Source organism: Lepus europaeus, unplaced genomic scaffold, assembly GCF_033115175.1.
Source record: "Lepus europaeus isolate LE1 unplaced genomic scaffold, mLepTim1.pri SCAFFOLD_80, whole genome shotgun sequence".
Lineage (NCBI taxonomy): Eukaryota > Metazoa > Chordata > Mammalia > Lagomorpha > Leporidae > Lepus > Lepus europaeus.
The window spans coordinates 294293-316776 of NW_026909609.1; the positions used below are offsets into that span (position 1 = coordinate 294293).

General features: G+C 45.0%; 3 protein-coding genes across 6 annotated transcripts; all 3 read left to right on the plus strand.

Annotated features, from left to right (window-relative positions):
- The first annotated feature begins 1436 nt into the window (after positions 1 to 1436).
- Positions 1437 to 6084, plus strand: LOC133755706 (CCAAT/enhancer-binding protein epsilon-like). 2 transcript variants are annotated; one of them, XM_062185751.1, is made up of 2 exons: positions 1437 to 1866; positions 4266 to 6084. In XM_062185751.1, the coding sequence occupies exon 2, from the start codon at positions 4277 to 4279 to the stop codon at positions 4883 to 4885; it is 609 nt and encodes a 202-aa protein (XP_062041735.1). In that variant the 5' UTR covers positions 1437 to 1866; positions 4266 to 4276; the 3' UTR covers positions 4886 to 6084. The 2 variants fall into 2 exon arrangements, with proteins under 2 accessions (XP_062041735.1, XP_062041734.1); XM_062185750.1 differs by lacking the exon at positions 1437 to 1866 and adding an exon at positions 3618 to 3701.
- A 3442-nt stretch (positions 6085 to 9526) lies between these two features.
- On the plus strand, positions 9527 to 14395 carry LOC133755704 (CCAAT/enhancer-binding protein epsilon-like). Of its 2 annotated transcripts, none has more exons than XM_062185747.1 (2): positions 9527 to 10115; positions 12515 to 14395. In XM_062185747.1, exon 2 carries the CDS (start codon positions 12526 to 12528, stop codon positions 13132 to 13134), a length of 609 nt encoding a protein of 202 aa, XP_062041731.1. In that variant the 5' UTR covers positions 9527 to 10115; positions 12515 to 12525; the 3' UTR covers positions 13135 to 14395. The 2 variants fall into 2 exon arrangements, with proteins under 2 accessions (XP_062041731.1, XP_062041730.1); XM_062185746.1 differs by lacking the exon at positions 9527 to 10115 and adding an exon at positions 11867 to 11950.
- A 2266-nt stretch (positions 14396 to 16661) lies between these two features.
- LOC133755705 (CCAAT/enhancer-binding protein epsilon-like) lies at positions 16662 to 21625 on the plus strand. 2 transcript variants are annotated; one of them, XM_062185749.1, is made up of 2 exons: positions 16662 to 17250; positions 19650 to 21625. In XM_062185749.1, the coding sequence occupies exon 2, from the start codon at positions 19661 to 19663 to the stop codon at positions 20267 to 20269; it is 609 nt and encodes a 202-aa protein (XP_062041733.1). In that variant the 5' UTR covers positions 16662 to 17250; positions 19650 to 19660; the 3' UTR covers positions 20270 to 21625. The 2 variants fall into 2 exon arrangements, with proteins under 2 accessions (XP_062041733.1, XP_062041732.1); XM_062185748.1 differs by lacking the exon at positions 16662 to 17250 and adding an exon at positions 19002 to 19085.
- The last annotated feature ends 859 nt before the right edge of the window (positions 21626 to 22484 follow it).

The window sequence follows — 22484 nt, forward strand, 5'->3', positions numbered from 1 at the left end:
ACAGAAATATCATGTTTCTTTGCAGCAGTTCCTCTGCCTTTCTCCCTAGAAAATACGAATGCGTAGAGCTGGTGTCTCCATGTGGAACCAATTAGTGTTTCCAAGCACAAAATTAAATGATCCCTGATAAAAAAACATTCAAAACAATAAAGTCCGTTGATAGTGTCCAGAAAACACAAACACAGAGGCTGTAGCAATATCTGGGATTGAGTTAGCCAAAACAAAACCGGATATTTCTGGTTTTATCCACTCATATCCAGACAAAGAGGTGTGGAATTCGTATGCAATGGACCAAGATAATCACAGTAAAAATGGTTTTGGGGAAAAGCATAGTCTTTTCGTTAGGCAAGTGCATAAAATGTCATCTACACAAACAGAAATATCATGTTTGTTTGCAGCAGTTCCTCTGGCTTTCTCCCTAGAAAATACGAATGTGTAGAGCTGGTGTCTCCATGTGGAACCAATTACTGTATCCAAGCTGAAAATACAATGTTCCCCGATAAAAAAACATCCAAAACAATAAAGTCCGTTGATAATATCCAGAAAGAACAAACCCAGAGGCTGTAGCAATATCTGGGATTGAGTTAGCCAAAACAAAACCGGATATTTCCGGTTTCATCCAGTCATATCCGGACAAACTGATGTGGAATTCGTATGCAATGGACCGAGAAAATCACAGTAAAAATGGTTTTGGAGAAAAACAAAGTCTTTTTCATTAGGCAAGTGCTTAAAATGTCATCTATACAAACAGAAATATCATGTTTGTTTGCAGCAGTTCCTCTGGCTTTCTCCCTAGAAAATACGAATGCGTAGAGCTGGTGTCCCCATGATGAACCAATTAGTGTTTCAATGGTACAAAATTAAATGTTCCCTGATAAAAACATTCAAAACAGTAAAGTCCATCGATAATATCCAGAAAACACAAACACAGAAGCTTTCCCAATATTTTGGATTGAGTTAGCCAATACACAACCGGATATTTCTGGTTTTATCCAGTATTTCTGGAAAAGGTGGTGTGGAATTCGTATGCAATGGAACGAGAAAATCACAGTAAAAATGGTTTGGGGAAAAGCAAAGTCTTTTCGTTAGGCAAGTGCATAAAATGTCATCTACACAAACAGAAATATCATGTATGTTTTCAGCAGTTCCACTGGCTTTCTCCCTAGAAAATACGAATGTGTGGAGCTGGTGTCTCCATGTGGAACCAATTATTGTTTCCAAGCACAAAATTAAATGTTCCCTGATAAAAAACATTCAAAACAATAAAGTCCTGAGAAGATAAGGCAGGATGGGGTTAAAATGGAGTTGCTGAGCTAACTGCATATTGTTTTGCTTTTGTGCAAAATGCTTTGGCTTGCAAAATGCTGTTATGAGATAATTGAACTATAGCTGACCTTGTGACATGTGATAATTGTTTTAAGTTTGAAAACCACAAAAACAGAAGTTGATCGGAAATGTACCCAACCTATGTCATGATGACCCCATATTTGTGCTTACTCAAGTACCTTGTGATCTGTACCCTGGAAAAACCCTTTACCTTGTGATAATTTGTCATGCTGTGGTTTATCATGTGATCTTTTGTAATGATGTGGAGATATGCTAATGTTGTGGTTTTAATCCTTAAATACTCTGTGCGGTTGATGATCGGGGCCTCTCTTCTCGCACTGCACCAGAGGGTGCTGTTGTGCTTAGAGTTGGCCCATCTGCGCAGATGTAATAAACTTCCTCATGCCCTTTGCAGCGATTGGAATGGAATTCGTGTTTCTGGGGTCGGTAGAAGTGTGAGAAACCTTTTGGGGTCTTACATTCTTGGGGGCTCATCCGGGATTTGAGACCCCAGACCCACGCTCCATTTTCCAATCAGAGGTAAGTCTTTGCTGTTTTAAGTATTTTTGTGTGTTTTGTTGAATTTTTTTATTATTTTATTTTTTTCCCGGGGCGCTTGACGTACCGGAGGTTTATGTTTTAGCTGTTTTCCCGGGGCGCTTGACGTACCGGAGGTTCATGTTTTACTGAAATTGTGCCTGTACGGGACCTGTATCTGAAAAGAGCCAGTAGTAGGCAAGACAGACGTGTCAAGACCCCTGGCTCAGGCCTTGGAGGACGCTCCAGTGGCGGTATTCTGGGGGAGCCTGGCGGGTGGCAGTTGCTTCGCTCCCATCGGAAGTTCTGGTTAGGGAAAGGTTTTCTTCCCCGGGAGAAAGGCTGGTGGCAGCAGCCACTCCCGTCGGAAGTTTTTGGTTTCAGTTTTATTTTGGTTTTGCGCGCAGTGTCTTTGTGAGTCTTGTGATTTGTGAATCTTGTGATTGTTTCTGTGTTTTAATATATCTTCCTTATTTGCCTTTCCCCTCCAACATGGGACAGGAATTAACTACACCTTTGAGTCTTACTCTAGGTCATTGGAGAGAGGTCCGGGAGCGGGCCCAAAACTTGTCTATAAGAGTGCAGAAGAAGAACTGGACAAGTTTTTGTACGTCCGAGCGGCCAGCCTTAAACATTGGGTGGCCACGGGATGGGACTTTTGACTCTCGAATTATTTTACAGGTGAAGAGCCAGGTCTGCAGGGGAGGTAAAGAAGGGCGCCCAAATCAAGTGCCCTACATCTTTGTGTGGGAGGACCTGGCAAAAAACCCCCCAGACTGGGTAAAACCTTTCCTCCTTTCCAACAGGGCGGTGGCAGAGCTCGATCCTGCTATACCCACCACCGCCCTGAAGATGAAACCCAGTTCTGAGTTGTCAGCAGTTGCCCTGGGGGTGGCGTCGAGCCCCAAACCCCCTCCGATTTTACCCGCAACACCCCTAGTATCGGAACTTGCAGACCAGGGCAAATACCCTACTTCAACCCTCTACCCATTGCAGGAATTGGACACCCTCAAACCTAAAAAGCCCTTAGCTCTCTCAGGCGAGCAGGAAGATCTTTTGCCTTTTGGAGACTGCGTAAGAAGAAATAGAGGAGGAAGGACCCCCGGCCCGTTCTAACTGGCCGTCCTCCTCCTCCATATAACTGGGATCACAAGCCCTGACAGGACTGCAGGGCCTATTTTACTAACTTAAATGAAACTCAGTAAAGGGAAAAGGGAGACTCAGACTCTACTGCCAGGCTCTCCTGAGGAGTTTAGCTGAAGGGGTTAAAGTTATTTAGTTAAAAAAGGGAAGTTTAAAATGGGCTAAAAAAGAGGAACTAACTAGGATCCTGGCCACCACAGTTAAAAGAAAGCAAAAGTAAGGGAAAATCAGGATAAGACAGAGACCCCGGAGACTGACAAAAGCACAGAGAAGTGCCCAAAAGGACAAGTCTGCCTAAGGTCCGGCTAACAGTGTACGACTGCCACACGAGACTGCACTGACCGAAACGGCCCCTGCAAGACGACAAGAGAGAAGACGACAGCAGCGGAGTGGTGAGACTGGGTGACAGCGGCCCCTCGGCCCCTCCCTCGTTGGGACACGTGTGGTCCGACACGGTTGGGGATAGTGTTGGGGATGCGGGCTCTGCCCAGGTTCCCGCGGATAATGCTCCATCACCCCCTGCGGTGTCTGGGATGGGCCCACGCGATATCCCCCTAGCGTCTGGAGGTCAACGGAGATAACAGTGGGAGACGGCCGAACGAGGACTCTGCTCGGCAGGCAGGGCTGATCGCTATGGACCATGCACTCCGTGCAGCTAAGAAAAAGGAGCGGGTGGAAATGCACAAAAACAGCAGGTACGCTCTCGCCACCACCCACGGGGAACTCAAAATGGACATATCGACCAAGAAAAAAAAATTGCGCCAATGTTTCCCTGATTTGGACTACCAAAGGTACTGGGGTCAGACACCGGGCTGGCTTTCGTCTCCAGGGTAAGTCAGATGGTGGCACAGGTGTTGAAGATAGAAAGTTACATTGTGTTTATAGGGCAAGCCAGAGGTGGCCAGGGTGCAGGGGGTTTAGCTAAAAAAAAAAAAACTTTGTTTAGCTAGGGGAGGCTTTAACCAAGTAAATAACGGAGAACTGGCACTGGGGACTGGGTCGAGATGTCGCCGACGGCTTTTATTTGGGGGTTCATAATACCATGGGTGTTAGACTATATTTGTTTTCCCAATTGATCTGGTCTGGGCTGGATGCGGAGGCGTGGATGCAGCGACAGGCACAGCACTATAACAAACTGGGCAGTGCTGGCTTGCGCTGCGTTCAAGCTTCTGTATATAAACTGCGTATGGAAACCCACACTCGCGGTAGATCGGTTGGGGCCAAGTATTAATTCTTTTGTAACTCCCCTACCCCGCCAGGCTTTGCTTAAATGTTCACCTCCCGGGGCTTCGAAGGCTTCCAAGAGGAGCAGTCCCCGGCTTTGCTCTCCGACCTCTCTGCCATGGAGTCAGCACCTGACAGCAGCCCAGGGAGCTACGACCCTGGGACTGTGGCTGTGAAGGAGAAGCTCTGGGAGAAGCTCCGGGGGCCAGAGGGCAGCCGAAGTGGCAGCCGGGGCAGCTACAATCCCCTGCAGTACCAGGTGGCACACTGCGGGCAGACGGCTGTCCACCTGCCTCCGACCTTGACGGCACCAGGCCAGCCCCTGTGCGTCCCCGAGGCCCCCTTGGCCACCATCGTGCCCCCCAACAGCCCCCTCAAGGCGCCCTCCCCGGCTGACCCCTCGCAGGAGGACAAGGAGGCAGTGAACAAGGACTGCCTGGAATACCGGCTGTGGCGGGAGCGCAACAATATCGCCGTGCGCAAGAGCAGGGACAAGGCCAAGCGGCGCATCCTGGAGATACAGCAGTACATGGCAGAAAATGAGCAGCTGCGCAGCCGCGTAAGGCAGCTCACGCAGGAGCTGGATATCCTGCGCAGGTGTTTGAGAGCTATTATAAATTTGTTGTCATTGGTCAGCACAGAAATTAAAAATTAAGGTCATAAAAAAAAAGAGAGTATTGTTGGTAAGAAGGGCTGAGGAAAGAAGAGCTTTTTATATAAGGAAAGGACATGGTTTGTAAGAATGACTTTATCCGGATGGCTAGTTTACTCTAGACTGAAATGGAAATGGTAAAATGTTTAAAGTAAGTCGAAGAGGGTGTGTGAAAGTCACAGAAAGTATTTGGGTCAATTCAGCTGAACAGGCACCAGGTATTAATCCAAATTTGTATGACTTCTTCAGGGATGTGTTTTCTGTTTTTGTCTCTGTTGTATTTTCTGTTTTTGAATTTTGATGCCTTTTTGTAACTTTGTATTCTGCGGGGCCTACTTCCCCTACCCCGCAGACTTGCTTCTGTGCCTATAAGATTGGCTGTAAGACACAGAGATGTGCTTGCAATACTTTTATTTTGTTTTACCCCGGTGATGGGTAGCCCACATATCCCAATGAAGATCACGTGGGAGGTAATATCTGGTACCGCTGAGGTTGTGTGGCCCGTTACCCGCGTGGCCCCTTCTGGGATATGGTGGCCCTCCTTGCACCCCAGTGTTTGTTAATTGGTTGTAAAAAAGACACCTGGGACATCTCCGGCCTGTTTTCTGATCAGACTCCCCTATGAAACAAAGGACCGGGCGGAAGCGTATATTTAATCACCTCTTAATTCTAATTGTTACCAACGTGGGACAAAATTTAAAAAGTAATCCCTTAAATTTTAAGATTAAAATTTGACAAAAAAAAGGGGGGAATGAGAAGATAAGGCAGGATGGGGTTAAAATGGAGTTGCTGAGCTAACTGCATATTGTTTTGCTTTTGTGCAAAATGCTTTGGCTTGCAAAATGCTGTTATGAGATAATTGAACTATAGCTGACCTTGTGACATGTGATAATTGTTTTAAGTTTTAAAAACCACAAAAACAGAAGTTGATCGGAAATGTACCCAACCTATGTCATGATGACCCCATATTTGTGCTTACTCAAGTACCTTGTGATCTGTACCCTGGAAAAACCCTTTACCTTGTGATAATTTGTCATGCTGTGGTTTATCATGTGATCTTTTGTAATGATGTGGAGATATGCTAATGTTGTGGTTTTAATCCTTAAATACTCTGTGCGGTTGATGATCGGGGCCTCTCTTCTCGCACTGCACCAGAGGGTGCTGTTGTGCTTAGAGTTGGCCCATCTGCGCAGATGTAATAAACTTCCCCATGCCCTTTGCAGCGATTGGAATGGAATTCGTGTTTCTGGGGTCGGTAGAAGTGTGGGACACCTTTTGAGGGTCTTACAGTCCGTTGATAGTGTCCGGAAAGCACAAACACAGAGGCTGTAGCAATATCTGGGATTGAGTTAGCCAGAACAAACCCAGATATGTCCGGTTTCATCCAGTCATATCCGGAAAACTGGTGTGGAATTCGTATGCAATGGACCGAGAAAATCACAGATAAAATGGTTTTGGAGAAAAGCAAAGTCTTTTCGTTAGGCAAGTGCATAAAATGTCATCGATACTAAAAGAAATATCATATCTTTGGCCACAGTTCCTCTAGCTTTCTCCGTAGAAAATATGAATATGTAGAGCTGGTGTCTCCATGTGGAACCAATTAGTGTTTCCAAGCACATAATTAAATGTTCCCTGATAAAAAAACATTCAAAACAATAAAGTCCGTTGATAGTGTCCGGAAAACACAAACACAGAGGCTGTAGCAATATCTGGGATTGAGTTAGCCAGAACAAACCCAGATATTTCCAGTTTCATCCTGTCATATCCGGAAAACTGGTGTGGAATTCGTATGCAATGGACCGAGAAAATCACAGATAAAATGGTTTTGGAGAAAAGCAAAGTCTTTTCGTTAGGCAAGTGCATAAAATGTCATCTATACAAACAGAAATATCATGTTTGTTTGCCGCAGTTCCTCCGGCTTTCTCCCTAGAAAATACGAATGTGTAGATCTGTGTCTCCATGTGGAACCAATTACTGTATCCAAGCTGAAAATACAATGTTCCCCGATAAAAAAACATCCAAAACAATAAAGTCCGTTGATAATATGCAGAAAGAACAAACCCAGAGGCTGCAGCAATATCTGGTATTGAGTTAGCCAAAACAAAACCGGATATTTCTGGTTTCATCCAGTCATATCCGGAAAAAGAGGTGTGGAATTCGTATGCAATGGACCGAGAAAAGCACAGTAAAAATGGTTTTGGGGAAAAGCAAAGTCTTTTCGTTAGGCAAGTGCATAAAATGTCATCTACACAAACAGAAATATCATGTTTGTTTGCAGCAGTTCCTCTGGCTTTCTCACTAGAAAATACGAATGTGTAGAGCTGGTGTCTCCATGTGGAACCAATTACTGTATCCAAGCTGAAAATACAATGTTCCCCGATAAAAGACTTTCAAAACAATAAAGTCTGTTGATAATATCCCGAAAAAACCAACCCAGAGTCTGTAGCAATATCTGGGATTGAGTTAACCAAAACAAAACCGGATATTTCCGGTTTTATCCACTCATATCCGGAAATAGAGGTGTGGAATTCGTATGCAATGGACCGAGAAAATGACAGTGAAAATGGTTTTGGAGAAAAGCAAAGTCTTTTCGTTAAGCAAGTGCATAAAATGTCATCTATACAAACAGAAATATCATGTTTCTTTGCAGCAGTTTCTCTGCCTTTCTCCCTAGAAAATACGAATGCGTAGAGCTGGTGTCTCCATGTGGAACCAGTTAGTGTTTCCAAGCACAAAATTAAATGTTCCCTGATAAAAAACATTCAAAACAATAAAGTCCGTTGATAGTGTCCGGAAAACACAAACACAGAGGCTGTAGCAATATCTGGGATTGAGTTAGCCAGAACAAAACCAGATATTTCCAGTTTCATTCAGTGATATCCGGAGAAACTAGTGTGGAATTCGTATGCAATGGACCGAGAAAATCACAGTAATAATGGTTTTGGGGAAAATCAAAGTCTTTTCGTTAGGCAAGTGCATAAAATGTCATCTACACAAACAGAAATATCATGTTTGTTTGCAGCAGTTCCTCTGGCTTTCTCCCTAGAAAATACGAATGTGTAGAGCTGGTGTCTCCATGTGGAACCAATTACTGTATCCAAGCTGAAAATACAATGTTCCCCGATAAAATACTTTCAAAACAATTACGTCTGTTGATAATATCCCGAAAAAGCAACCCAGAGTCTGTAGCTATATCTGGGATTGAGTTAGCCAAAACAAAACCGGATATTTCCGGTTTTATCCACTCATATCCGGAAATAGAGGTGTGGAATTCGTATGCAATGGACCGAGAAAATCACAGTAAAAATGGTTTTGGAGAAAAGCAAACTCTTTTCGTTAAGCAAGTGCATAAAATGTCATCTATACAAACAGAAATATCATGTTTCTTTGCAGCAGTTTCTCTGCCTTTCTCCCTAGAAAATACGAATGCGTAGAGCTGGTGTCTCCATGTGGAACCAATTAGTGTTTCCAAGCACAAAATTAAATGTTCCCTGATAAAAAACATTCAAAACAATAAAGTCTGTTGATAGTGTCCGGAAAACACAAACACAGAGGCTGTAGCAATATCTGGGATTGAGTTAGCCAGAACAAACCCAGGTATTTCCAGTTTCATTCAGTCATATCCGGAGAAACTGGTGTGGAATTCGTATGCAATGGACCGAGAAAATCACAGTAAAAATGGTTTTGGGGAAAAGCAAAGTCTTTTCGTTAGGCAAGTGCATAAAATGTCATCTACACAAACAGAAATATCATGTTTGTTTGCAGCAGTTCCTCTGGCTTTCTCCCTAGAAAATACGAATGTGTAGAGCTGGTGTCTCCATGTGGAACCAATTACTGTATCCAAGCTGAAAATACAATGTTCCCCGATAAAAAAACATCCAAAACAATAAAGTCTGTTGATAATATCCAGAAAGAACAAACCCAGAGGCTGTAGCAATATCTGGGATTGAGTTAGCCAAAACAAAACCGGATATTTCCGGTTTCATCCAGTCATATCCGGACAAACTGATGTGGAATTCGTATGCAATGGACCGAGAAAATCACAGTAAAAATGGTTTTGGAGAAAAACAAAGTCTTTTCATTAGGCAAGTGCTTAAAATGTCATCTATACAAACAGAAATATCATGTTTGTTTGCAGCAGTTCCTCTGGCTTTCTCCCTAGAAAATACGAATGCGTAGAGCTGGTGTCCCCATGATGAACCAATTAGTGTTTCAATGGTACAAAATTAAATGTTCCCTGATAAAAACATTCAAAACAGTAAAGTCCATCGATAATATCCAGAAAACACAAACACAGAAGCTTTCACAATATTTTGGATTGAGTTAGCCAATACACAACCGGATATTTCTGGTTTTATCCAGTATTTCTGGAAAAGGTGGTGTGGAATTCGTATGCAATGGAACGAGAAAATCAGAGCAAAAATGGTTTGGGGAAAAGCAAAGTCTTTTCGTTAGGCAAGTGCATAAAATGTCATCTACACAAACAGAAATATCATGTATGTTTTCAGCAGTTCCACTGGCTTTCTCCCTAGAAAATACGAATGTGTAGAGCTGGTGTCTCCATGTGGAACCAATTAGTGTTTCCAAGCACAAAATTAAATGTTCCCTGATAAAAAACATTCAAAACAATAAAGTCCTGAGAAGATAAGGCAGGATGGGGTTAAAATGGAGTTGCTGAGCTAACTGCATATTGTTTTGCTTTTGTGCAAAATGCTTTGGCTTGCAAAATGCTGTTATGAGATAATTGAACTATAGCTGACCTTGTGACATGTGATAATTGTTTTAAGTTTTAAAAACCACAAAAACAGAAGTTGATCGGAAATGTACCCAACCTATGTCATGATGACCCCATATTTGTGCTTACTCAAGTACCTTGTGATCTGTACCCTGGAAAAACCCTTTACCTTGTGATAATTTGTCATGCTGTGGTTTATCATGTGATCTTTTGTAATGATGTGGAGATATGCTAATGTTGTGGTTTTAATCCTTAAATACTCTGTGCGGTTGATGATCGGGGCCTCTCTTCTCGCACTGCACCAGAGGGTGCTGTTGTGCTTAGAGTTGGCCCATCTGCGCAGATGTAATAAACTTCCTCATGCCCTTTGCAGCGATTGGAATGGAATTCGTGTTTCTGGGGTCGGTAGAAGTGTGGGACACCTTTTGGGGTCTTACATTCTTGGGGGCTCATCCGGGATTTGAGACCCCAGACCCACGCTCCATTTTCCAATCGGAGGTAAGTCTTTGCTGTTTTAAGTATTTTTGTGTGTTTTGTTGAATTTTTTTATTATTTTATTTTTTTCCCGGGGCGCTTGACGTACCGGAGGTTTATGTTTTAGCTGTTTTCCCGGGGCGCTTGACGTACCGGAGGTTCATGTTTTACTGAAATTGTGCCTGTACGGGACCTGTATCTGAAAAGAGCCAGTAGTAGGCAAGACAGACGTGTCAAGACCCCTGGCTCAGGCCTTGGAGGACGCTCCAGTGGCGGTATTCTGGGGGAGCCTGGCGGGTGGCAGTTGCTTCGCTCCCATCGGAAGTTCTGGTTAGGGAAAGGTTTTCTTCCCCGGGAGAAAGGCTGGTGGCAGCAGCCACTCCCGTCGGAAGTTTTTGGTTTCAGTTTTATTTTGGTTTTGCGCGCAGTGTCTTTGTGAGTCTTGTGATTTGTGAATCTTGTGATTGTTTCTGTGTTTTAATATATCTTCCTTATTTGCCTTTCCCCTCCAACATGGGACAGGAATTAACTACACCTTTGAGTCTTACTCTAGGTCATTGGAGAGAGGTCCGGGAGCGGGCCCAAAACTTGTCTATAAGAGTGCAGAAGAAGAACTGGACAAGTTTTTGTACGTCCGAGCGGCCAGCCTTAAACATTGGGTGGCCACGGGATGGGACTTTTGACTCTCGAATTATTTTACAGGTGAAGAGCCAGGTCTGCAGGGGAGGTAAAGAAGGGCGCCCAAATCAAGTGCCCTACATCTTTGTGTGGGAGGACCTGGCGAAAAACCCCCCAGACTGGGTAAAACCTTTCCTCCTTTCCAACAGGGCGGTGGCAGAGCTCGATCCTGCTATACCCACCACCGCCCTGAAGATGAAACCCAGTTCTGAGTTGTCAGCAGTTGCCCTGGGGGTGGCGTCGAGCCCCAAACCCCCTCCGATTTTACCCGCAACACCCCTAGTATCGGAACTTGCAGACCAGGGCAAATACCCTACTTCAACCCTCTACCCATTGCAGGAATTGGACACCCTCAAACCTAAAAAGCCCTTAGCTCTCTCAGGCGAGCAGGAAGATCTTTTGCCTTTTGGAGACTGCGTAAGAAGAAATAGAGGAGGAAGGACCCCCGGCCCGTTCTAACTGGCCGTCCTCCTCCTCCATATAACTGGGATCACAAGCCCTGACAGGACTGCAGGGCCTATTTTACTAACTTAAATGAAACTCAGTAAAGGGAAAAGGGAGACTCAGACTCTACTGCCAGGCTCTCCTGAGGAGTTTAGCTGAAGGGGTTAAAGTTATTTAGTTAAAAAAGGGAAGTTTAAAATGGGCTAAAAAAGAGGAACTAACTAGGATCCTGGCCACCACAGTTAAAAGAAAGCAAAAGTAAGGGAAAATCAGGATAAGACAGAGACCCCGGAGACTGACAAAAGCACAGAGAAGTGCCCAAAAGGACAAGTCTGCCTAAGGTCCGGCTAACAGTGTACGACTGCCACACGAGACTGCACTGACCGAAACGGCCCCTGCAAGACGACAAGAGAGAAGACGACAGCAGCGGAGTGGTGAGACTGGGTGACAGCGGCCCCTCGGCCCCTCCCTCGTTGGGACACGTGTGGTCCGACACGGTTGGGGATAGTGTTGGGGATGCGGGCTCTGCCCAGGTTCCCGCGGATAATGCTCCATCACCCCCTGCGGTGTCTGGGATGGGCCCACGCGATATCCCCCTAGCGTCTGGAGGTCAACGGAGATAACAGTGGGAGACGGCCGAACGAGGACTCTGCTCGGCAGGCAGGGCTGATCGCTATGGACCATGCACTCCGTGCAGCTAAGAAAAAGGAGCGGGTGGAAATGCACAAAAACAGCAGGTACGCTCTCGCCACCACCCACGGGGAACTCAAAATGGACATATCGACCAAGAAAAAAAATTGCGCCAATGTTTCCCTGATTTGGACTACCAAAGGTACTGGGGTCAGACACCGGGCTGGCTTTCGTCTCCAGGGTAAGTCAGATGGTGGCACAGGTGTTGAAGATAGAAAGTTACATTGTGTTTATAGGGCAAGCCAGAGGTGGCCAGGGTGCAGGGGGTTTAGCTAAAAAAAAAAAAAACTTTGTTTAGCTAGGGGAGGCTTTAACCAAGTAAATAACGGAGAACTGGCACTGGGGACTGGGTCGAGATGTCGCCGACGGCTTTTATTTGGGGGTTCATAATACCATGGGTGTTAGACTATATTTGTTTTCCCAATTGATCTGGTCTGGGCTGGATGCGGAGGCGTGGATGCAGTGACAGGCACAGCACTATAACAAACTGGGCAGTGCTGGCTTGCGCTGCGTTCAAGCTTCTGTATATAAACTGCGTATGGAAACCCACACTCGCGGTAGATCGGTTGGGGCCAAGTATTAATTCTTTTGTAACTCCCCTACCCCGCCAGGCTTTGCTTAAATGTTCACCTCCCGGGGCTTCGAAGGCTTCCAAGAGGAGCAGTCCCCGGCTTTGCTCTCCGACCTCTCTGCCATGGAGTCAGCACCTGACAGCAGCCCAGGGAGCTACGACCCTGGGACTGTGGCTGTGAAGGAGAAGCTCCGGGAGAAGCTCCGGGGGCCAGAGGGCAGCCGAAGTGGCAGCCGGGGCAGCTACAATCCCCTGCAGTACCAGGTGGCACACTGCGGGCAGACGGCTGTCCACCTGCCTCCGACCTTGACGGCACCAGGCCAGCCCCTGTGCGTCCCCGAGGCCCCCTTGGCCACCATCGTGCCCCCCAACAGCCCCCTCAAGGCGCCCTCCCCGGCTGACCCCTCGCAGGAGGACAAGGAGGCAGTGAACAAGGACTGCCTGGAATACCGGCTGTGGCGGGAGCGCAACAATATCGCCGTGCGCAAGAGCAGGGACAAGGCCAAGCGGCGCATCCTGGAGATACAGCAGTACATGGCAGAAAATGAGCAGCTGCGCAGCCGCGTAAGGCAGCTCACGCAGGAGCTGGATATCCTGCGCAGGTGTTTGAGAGCTATTATAAATTTGTTGTCATTGGTCAGCACAGAAATTAAAAATTAAGGTCATAAAAAAAAAAGAGAGTATTGTTGGTAAGAAGGGCTGAGGAAAGAAGAGCTTTTTATATAAGGAAAGGACATGGTTTGTAAGAATGACTTTATCCGGATGGCTAGTTTACTCTAGACTGAAATGGAAATGGTAAAATGTTTAAAGTAAGTCGAAGAGGGTGTGTGAAAGTCACAGAAAGTATTTGGGTCAATTCAGCTGAACAGGCACCAGGTATTAATCCAAATTTGTATGACTTCTTCAGGGATGTGTTTTCTGTTTTTGTCTCTGTTGTATTTTCTGTTTTTGAATTTTGATGCCTTTTTGTAACTTTGTATTCTGCGGGGCCTACTTCCCCTACCCCGCAGACTTGCTTCTGTGCCTATAAGATTGGCTGTAAGACACAGAGATGTGCTTGCAATACTTTTATTTTGTTTTACCCCGGTGATGGGTAGCCCACATATCCCAATGAAGATCACGTGGGAGGTAATATCTGGTACCGCTGAGGTTGCATGGCCCGTTACCCGCGTGGCCCCTTCTGGGATATGGTGGCCCTCCTTGCACCCCAGTGTTTGTTAATTGGTTGTAAAAAAGACACCTGGGACATCTCCGGCCTGTTTTCTGATCAGACTCCCCTATGAAACAAAGGACCGGGCGGAAGCGTATATTTAATCACCTCTTAATTCTAATTGTTACCAACGTGGGACAAAATTTAAAAAGTAATCCCTTAAATTTTAAGATTAAAATTTGACAAAAAAAAGGGGGGAATGAGAAGATAAGGCAGGATGGGGTTAAAATGGAGTTGCTGAGCTAACTGCATATTGTTTTGCTTTTGTGCAAAATGCTTTGGCTTGCAAAATGCTGTTATGAGATAATTGAACTATAGCTGACCTTGTGACATGTGATAATTGTTTTAAGTTTTAAAAACCACAAAAACAGAAGTTGATCGGAAATGTACCCAACCTATGTCATGATGACCCCATATTTGTGCTTACTCAAGTACCTTGTGATCTGTACCCTGGAAAAACCCTTTACCTTGTGATAATTTGTCATGCTGTGGTTTATCTTGTGATCTTTTGTAATGATGTGGAGATATGCTAATGTTGTGGTTTTAATCCTTAAATACTATGTGCGGTTGATGATCGGGGCCTCTCTTCTCGCACTGCACCAGAGGGTGCTGTTGTGCTTAGAGTTGGCCCATCTGCGCAGATGTAATAAACTTCCTCATGCCCTTTGCAGCGATTGGAATGGAATTCGTGTTTCTGGGGTCGGTAGAAGTGTGGGACACCTTTTGAGGGTCTTACAGTCCGTTGATAGTGTCCGGAAAACACAAACACAGAGGCTGTAGCAATATCTGGGATTGAGTTAGCCAGAACAAACCCAGATATTTCCGGTTTCATCCAGTCATATCCGGAAAACTGGTGTGGAATTCGTATGCAATGGACCGAGAAAATCACAGATAAAATGGTTTTGGAGAAAAGCAAAGTCTTTTCGTTAGGCAAGTGCATAAAATGTCATCGATACTAAAAGAAATATCATATCTTTGGCCACAGTTCCTCTAGCTTTCTCCTTAGAAAATATGAATATGTAGAGCTGGTGTCCCCATGTGGATCCAATTAGTGTTTCTACGGTAAAAAATTAAATGTTCCCTGATAAAAACATTCAAAACAATAAAGTCTGTTGATAATATCCCGAAAAAACCAATCCAGAGTCTGTAGCAATATCTGGGATTGAGTTAGCCAAAACAAAACCGGATATTTCCGGTTTTATCCACTCATATCCAGACAAAGAGGTGTGGAATTCATATGCAATGGACCGAGAAAATCACAGTAAAAATGGTTTTGGGGAAAAGCAAAGTCTTTTCGTTAGGCAAGTGCATAAAATGTCATCTACACAAACAGAAATATCATGTTTGTTTGCAGCAGTTCCTCTGGCTTTCTCCCTAGAAAATACGAATGTGTAGAGCTGGTGTCTCCATGTGGAACCAATTACTGTATCCAAGCTGAAAATACAATGTTCCCCGATAAAAGACTTTCAAAACAATAAAGTCTGTTGATAATATCCAGAAAGAACAAACCCAGAGTCTGTAGCAATATCTGGGATTGAGTTAGCCAAAACAAAACCGGATATTTCCGGTTTTATCCACTCATATCCGGACAAAGAGGTGCGGAATTCGTATGCAATGGACCGAGAAAATCACAGTAAAAATGGTTTTGGAGAAAAGCAAAGTCTTTTCGTTAGGCAAGTGCATAAAATGTCATCTATACAAACAGAAATATCATGTTTGTTTGCAGCAGTTCCTCTGGCTTTCTCCCTAGAAAATACGAATGCGTAGAGCTGGTGTCTCCATGTGGAACCAATTAGTGTTTCCAAGAACAAAATTAAATGTTCCCTGATAAAAAACATTCAAAACAATAAAGTCCGTTGATAGTGTCCGGAAAACACAAACACAGAAGCTGTAGCAATATCTGGGATTGAGTTAGCCAGAACAAACCCAGGTATTTCCAGTTTCATTCAGTCATATCCGGAGAAACTGGTGTGGAATTCGTATGCAATGGACCGAGAAAATCACAGTAAAAATGGTTTTGGGGAAAAGCAAAGTCTTTTCGTTAGGCAAGTGCATAAAATGTCATCTACACAAACAGAAATATCATGTTTGTTTGCAGCAGTTCCTCTGGCTTTCTCCCTAGAAAATACGAATGTGTAGAGCTGGTGTCTCCATGTGGAACCAATTACTGTATCCAAGCTGAAAATACAATGTTCCCCGATAAAAAAACATCCAAAACAATAAAGTCAGTTGATAATATCCAGAAAGAACAAACCCAGAGGCTGTAGCAATATCTGGGATTGAGTTAGCCAAAACAAAACCGGATATTTCCGGTTTCATCCAGTCATATCCGGACAAACTGATGTGGAATTCGTATGCAATGGACCGAGAAAATCACAGTAAAAATGGTTTTGGAGAAAAACAAAGTCTTTTCATTAGGCAAGTGCTTAAAATGTCATCTATACAAACAGAAATATCATGTTTGTTTGCAGCAGTTCCTCTGGCTTTCTCCCTAGAAAATACGAATGCGTAGAGCTGGTGTCCCCATGATGAACCAATTAGTGTTTCAATGGTACAAAATTAAATGTTCCCTGATAAAAACATTCAAAACAATAAAGTCCATCGATAATATCCAGAAAACACAAACACAGAAGCTTTCACAATATTTTGGATTGAGTTAGCCAATACACAACCGGATATTTCTGGTTTTATCCAGTATTTCTGGAAAAGGTGGTGTGGAATTCGTATGCAATGGAACGAGAAAATCAGAGCAAAAATGGTTTGGGGAAAAGCAAAGTCTTTTCGTTAGGCAAGTGCATAAAATGTCATCTACACAAACAGAAATATCATGTATGTTTTCAGCAGTTCCACTGGCTTTCTCCCTAGAAAATACGAATGTGTAGAGCTGGTGTCTCCATGTGGAACCAATTAGTGTTTCCAAGCACAAAATTAAATGTTCCCTGATAAAAAACATTCAAAACAATAAAGTCCTGAGAAGATAAGGCAGGATGGGGTTAAAATGGAGTTGCTGAGCTAACTGCATATTGTTTTGCTTTTGTGCAAAATGCTTTGGCTTGCAAAATGCTGTTATGAGATAATTGAACTATAGCTGACCTTGTGACATGTGATAATTGTTTTAAGTTTTAAAAACCACAAAAACAGAAGTTGATCGGAAATGTACCCAACCTATGTCATGATGACCCCATATTTGTGCTTACTCAAGTACCTTGTGATCTGTACCCTGGAAAAACCCTTTACCTTGTGATAATTTGTCATGCTGTGGTTTATCTTGTGATCTTTTGTAATGATGTGGAGATATGCTAATGTTGTGGTTTTAATCCTTAAATACTCTGTGCGGTTGATGATCGGGGCCTCTCTTCTCGCACTGCACCAGAGGGTGCTGTTGTGCTTAGAGTTGGCCCATCTGCGCAGATGTAATAAACTTCCTCATGCCCTTTGCAGCGATTGGAATGGAATTCGTGTTTCTGGGGTCGGTAGAAGTGTGAGACACCTTTTGGGGTCTTACATTCTTGGGGGCTCATCCGGGATTTGAGACCCCAGACCCACGCTCCATTTTCCAATCAGAGGTAAGTCTTTGCTGTTTTAAGTATTTTTGTGTGTTTTGTTGAATTTTTTTATTATTTTATTTTTTTCCCGGGGCGCTTGACGTACCGGAGGTTTATGTTTTAGTTGTTTTCCCGGGGCACTTGACGTACCGGAGGATCATGTTTTACTGAAATTGTGCCTGTACGGGACCTGTATCTGAAAAGAGCCAGTAGTAGGCAAGACAGACGTGTCAAGACCCCTGGCTCAGGCCTTGGAGGACGCTCCAGTGGCGGTATTCTGGGGGAGCCTGGCGGGTGGCAGTTGCTTCGCTCCCATCGGAAGTTCTGGTTAGGGAAAGGTTTTCTTCCCCGGGAGAAAGGCTGGTGGCAGCAGCCACTCCCGTCGGAAGTTTTTGGTTTCAGTTTTATTTTGGTTTTGCGCGCAGTGTCTTTGTGAGTCTTGTGATTTGTGAATCTTGTGATTGTTTCTGTGTTTTAATATATCTTCCTTATTTGCCTTTCCCCTCCAACATGGGACAGGAATTAACTACACCTTTGAGTCTTACTCTAGGTCATTGGAGAGAGGTCCGGGAGCGGGCCCAAAACTTGTCTATAAGAGTGCAGAAGAAGAACTGGACAAGTTTTTGTACGTCCGAGCGGCCAGCCTTAAACATTGGGTGGCCACGGGATGGGACTTTTGACTCTCGAATTATTTTACAGGTGAAGAGCCAGGTCTGCAGGGGAGGTAAAGAAGGGCGCCCAAATCAAGTGCCCTACATCTTTGTGTGGGAGGACCTGGCAAAAAACCCCCCAGACTGGGTAAAACCTTTCCTCCTTTCCAACAGGGCGGTGGCAGAGCTCGATCCTGCTATACCCACCACCGCCCTGAAGATGAAACCCAGTTCTGAGTTGTCAGCAGTTGCCCTGGGGGTGGCGTCGAGCCCCAAACCCCCTCCGATTTTACCCGCAACACCCCTAGTATCGGAACTTGCAGACCAGGGCAAATACCCTACTTCAACCCTCTACCCATTGCAGGAATTGGACACCCTCAAACCTAAAAAGCCCTTAGCTCTCTCAGGCGAGCAGGAAGATCTTTTGCCTTTTGGAGACTGCGTAAGAAGAAATAGAGGAGGAAGGACCCCCGGCCCGTTCTAACTGGCCGTCCTCCTCCTCCATATAACTGGGATCACAAGCCCTGACAGGACTGCAGGGCCTATTTTACTAACTTAAATGAAACTCAGTAAAGGGAAAAGGGAGACTCAGACTCTACTGCCAGGCTCTCCTGAGGAGTTTAGCTGAAGGGGTTAAAGTTATTTAGTTAAAAAAGGGAAGTTTAAAATGGGCTAAAAAAGAGGAACTAACTAGGATCCTGGCCACCACAGTTAAAAGAAAGCAAAAGTAAGGGAAAATCAGGATAAGACAGAGACCCCGGAGACTGACAAAAGCACAGAGAAGTGCCCAAAAGGACAAGTCTGCCTAAGGTCCAGCTAACAGTGTACGACTGCCACACGAGACTGCACTGACCGAAACGGCCCCTGCAAGACGACAAGAGAGAAGACGACAGCAGCGGAGTGGTGAGACTGGGTGACAGCGGCCCCTCGGCCCCTCCCTCGTTGGGACACGTGTGGTCCGACACGGTTGGGGATAGTGTTGGGGATGCGGGCTCTGCCCAGGTTCCCGCGGATAATGCTCCATCACCCCCTGCGGTGTCTGGGATGGGCCCACGCGATATCCCCCTAGCGTCTGGAGGTCAACGGAGATAACAGTGGGAGACGGCCGAACGAGGACTCTGCTCGGCAGGCAGGGCTGATCGCTATGGACCATGCACTCCGTGCAGCTAAGAAAAAGGAGCGGGTGGAAATGCACAAAAACAGCAGGTACGCTCTCGCCACCACCCACGGGGAACTCAAAATGGACATATCGACCAAGAAAAAAAAATTGCGCCAATGTTTCCCTGATTTGGACTACCAAAGGTACTGGGGTCAGACACCGGGCTGGCTTTCGTCTCCAGGGTAAGTCAGATGGTGGCACAGGTGTTGAAGATAGAAAGTTACATTGTGTTTATAGGGCAAGCCAGAGGTGGCCAGGGTGCAGGGGGTTTAGCTAAAAAAAAAAAAACTTTGTTTAGCTAGGGGAGGCTTTAACCAAGTAAATAACGGAGAACTGGCACTGGGGACTGGGTCGAGATGTCGCCGACGGCTTTTATTTGGGGGTTCATAATACCATGGGTGTTAGACTATATTTGTTTTCCCAATTGATCTGGTCTGGGCTGGATGCGGAGGCGTGGATGCAGCGACAGGCACAGCACTATAACAAACTGGGCAGTGCTGGCTTGCGCTGCGTTCAAGCTTCTGTATATAAACTGCGTATGGAAACCCACACTCGCGGTAGATCGGTTGGGGCCAAGTATTAATTCTTTTGTAACTCCCCTACCCCGCCAGGCTTTGCTTAAATGTTCACCTCCCGGGGCTTCGAAGGCTTCCAAGAGGAGCAGTCCCCGGCTTTGCTCTCCGACCTCTCTGCCATGGAGTCAGCACCTGACAGCAGCCCAGGGAGCTACGACCCTGGGACTGTGGCTGTGAAGGAGAAGCTCTGGGAGAAGCTCCGGGGGCCAGAGGGCAGCCGAAGTGGCAGCCGGGGCAGCTACAATCCCCTGCAGTACCAGGTGGCACACTGCGGGCAGACGGCTGTCCACCTGCCTCCGACCTTGACGGCACCAGGCCAGCCCCTGTGCGTCCCCGAGGCCCCCTTGGCCACCATCGTGCCCCCCAACAGCCCCCTCAAGGCGCCCTCCCCGGCTGACCCCTCGCAGGAGGACAAGGAGGCAGTGAACAAGGACTGCCTGGAATACCGGCTGTGGCGGGAGCGCAACAATATCGCCGTGCGCAAGAGCAGGGACAAGGCCAAGCGGCGCATCCTGGAGATACAGCAGTACATGGCAGAAAATGAGCAGCTGCGCAGCCGCGTAAGGCAGCTCACGCAGGAGCTGGATATCCTGCGCAGGTGTTTGAGAGCTATTATAAATTTGTTGTCATTGGTCAGCACAGAAATTAAAAATTAAGGTCATAAAAAAAAAAGAGAGTATTGTTGGTAAGAAGGGCTGAGGAAAGAAGAGCTTTTTATATAAGGAAAGGACATGGTTTGTAAGAATGACTTTATCCGGATGGCTAGTTTACTCTAGACTGAAATGGAAATGGTAAAATGTTTAAAGTAAGTCGAAGAGGGTGTGTGAAAGTCACAGAAAGTATTTGGGTCAATTCAGCTGAACAGGCACCAGGTATTAATCCAAATTTGTATGACTTCTTCAGGGATGTGTTTTCTGTTTTTGTCTCTGTTGTATTTTCTGTTTTTGAATTTTGATGCCTTTTTGTAACTTTGTATTCTGCGGGGCCTACTTCCCCTACCCCGCAGACTTGCTTCTGTGCCTATAAGATTGGCTGTAAGACACAGAGATGTGCTTGCAATACTTTTATTTTGTTTTACCCCGGTGATGGGTAGCCCACATATCCCAATGAAGATCACGTGGGAAGTAATATCTGGTACCGCTGAGGTTGTGTGGCCCGTTACCCGCGTGGCCCCTTCTGGGATATGGTGGCCCTCCTTGCACCCCAGTGTTTGTTAATTGGTTGTAAAAAAGACACCTGGGACATCTCCGGCCTGTTTTCTGATCAGACTCCCCTATGAAACAAAGGACCGGGCGGAAGCGTATATTTAATCACCTCTTAATTCTAATTGTTACCAACGTGGGACAAAATTTAAAAAGTAATCCCTTAAATTTTAAGATTAAAATTTGACAAAAAAAAGGGGGGAATGAGAAGATAAGGCAGGATGGGGTTAAAATGGAGTTGCTGAGCTAACTGCATATTGTTTTGCTTTTGTGCAAAATGCTTTGGCTTGCAAAATGCTGTTATGAGATAATTGAACTATAGCTGACCTTGTGACATGTGATAATTGTTTTAAGTTTTAAAAACCACAAAAACAGAAGTTGATCGGAAATGTACCCAACCTATGTCATGATGACCCCATATTTGTGCTTACTCAAGTACCTTGTGATCTGTACCCTGGAAAAACCCTTTACCTTGTGATAATTTGTCATGCTGTGGTTTATCATGTGATCTTTTGTAATGATGTGGAGATATGCTAATGTTGTGGTTTTAATCCTTAAATACTCTGTGCGGTTGATGATCGGGGCCTCTCTTCTCGCACTGCACCAGAGGGTGCTGTTGTGCTTAGAGTTGGCCCATCTGCGCAGATGTAATAAACTTCCTCATGCCCTTTGCAGCGATTGGAATGGAATTCGTGTTTCTGGGGTCGGTAGAAGTGTGGGACACCTTTTGGGGGTCTTACAGTCCGTTGATAGTGTCCGGAAAACACAAACACAGAGGCTGTAGCAATATCTGGGATTGAGTTAGCCAGAACAAACCCAGATATTTCCGGTTTCATCCAGTCATATCCGGAAAATTGGTGTGGAATTCGTATGCAATGGACCGAGAAAATCACAGATAAAATGGTTTTGGAGAAAAGCAAAGTCTTTTCGTTAGGCAAGTGCATAAAATGTCATCGATACTAAAAGAAATATCATATCTTTGGCCACAGTTCCTCTAGCTTTCTCCTTAGAAAATATGAATATGTAGAGCTGGTGTCCCCATGTGGATCCAATTAGTGTTTCTAGGGTACAAAATTAAATGTTCCCTGATAAAAACATTCAAAACAATAAAGTCTGTTGATAATATCCCGAAAAAACCAACCCAGAGTCTGTAGCAATATCTGGGATTGAGTTAGCCAAAACAAAACCGGATATTTCCGGTTTTATCCACTCATATCCAGACAAAGAGGTGTGGAATTCATATGCAAAGGACCGAGAAAATCACAGTAAAAATGGTTTTGGGGAAAAGCAAAGTCTTTTCGTTAGGCAAGTGCATAAAATGTCATCTACACAAACAGAAATATCATGTTTGTTTGCAGCAGTTCCTCTGGCTTTCTCCCTAGAAAATACGAATGTGTAGAGCTGGTGTCTCCATGTGGAACCAATTACTGTATCCAAGCTGAAAATACAATGTTCCCCGATAAAAGACTTTCAAAACAATAAAGTCTGTTGATAATATCCAGAAAGAACAAACCCAGAGTCTGTAGCAATATCTGGGATTGAGTTAGCCAAAACAAAACCGGATATTTCCGGTTTTATCCACTCATATCCGGACAAAGAGGTGCGGAATTCGTATGCAATGGACCGAGAAAATCACAGTAAAAATGGTTTTGGAGAAAAGCAAAGTCTT

Bases quoted from the DNA above. Each gene is read 5' to 3' on its own strand.
- LOC133755704 (XM_062185747.1), top strand. From the start codon at position 12,526: ATGTTCACCTCCCGGGGCTTCGAAGGCTTCCAAGAGGAGCAGTCCCCG.
- LOC133755706 (XM_062185751.1), top strand. From the start codon at position 4,277: ATGTTCACCTCCCGGGGCTTCGAAGGCTTCCAAGAGGAGCAGTCCCCG.
- LOC133755705 (XM_062185749.1), top strand. From the start codon at position 19,661: ATGTTCACCTCCCGGGGCTTCGAAGGCTTCCAAGAGGAGCAGTCCCCG.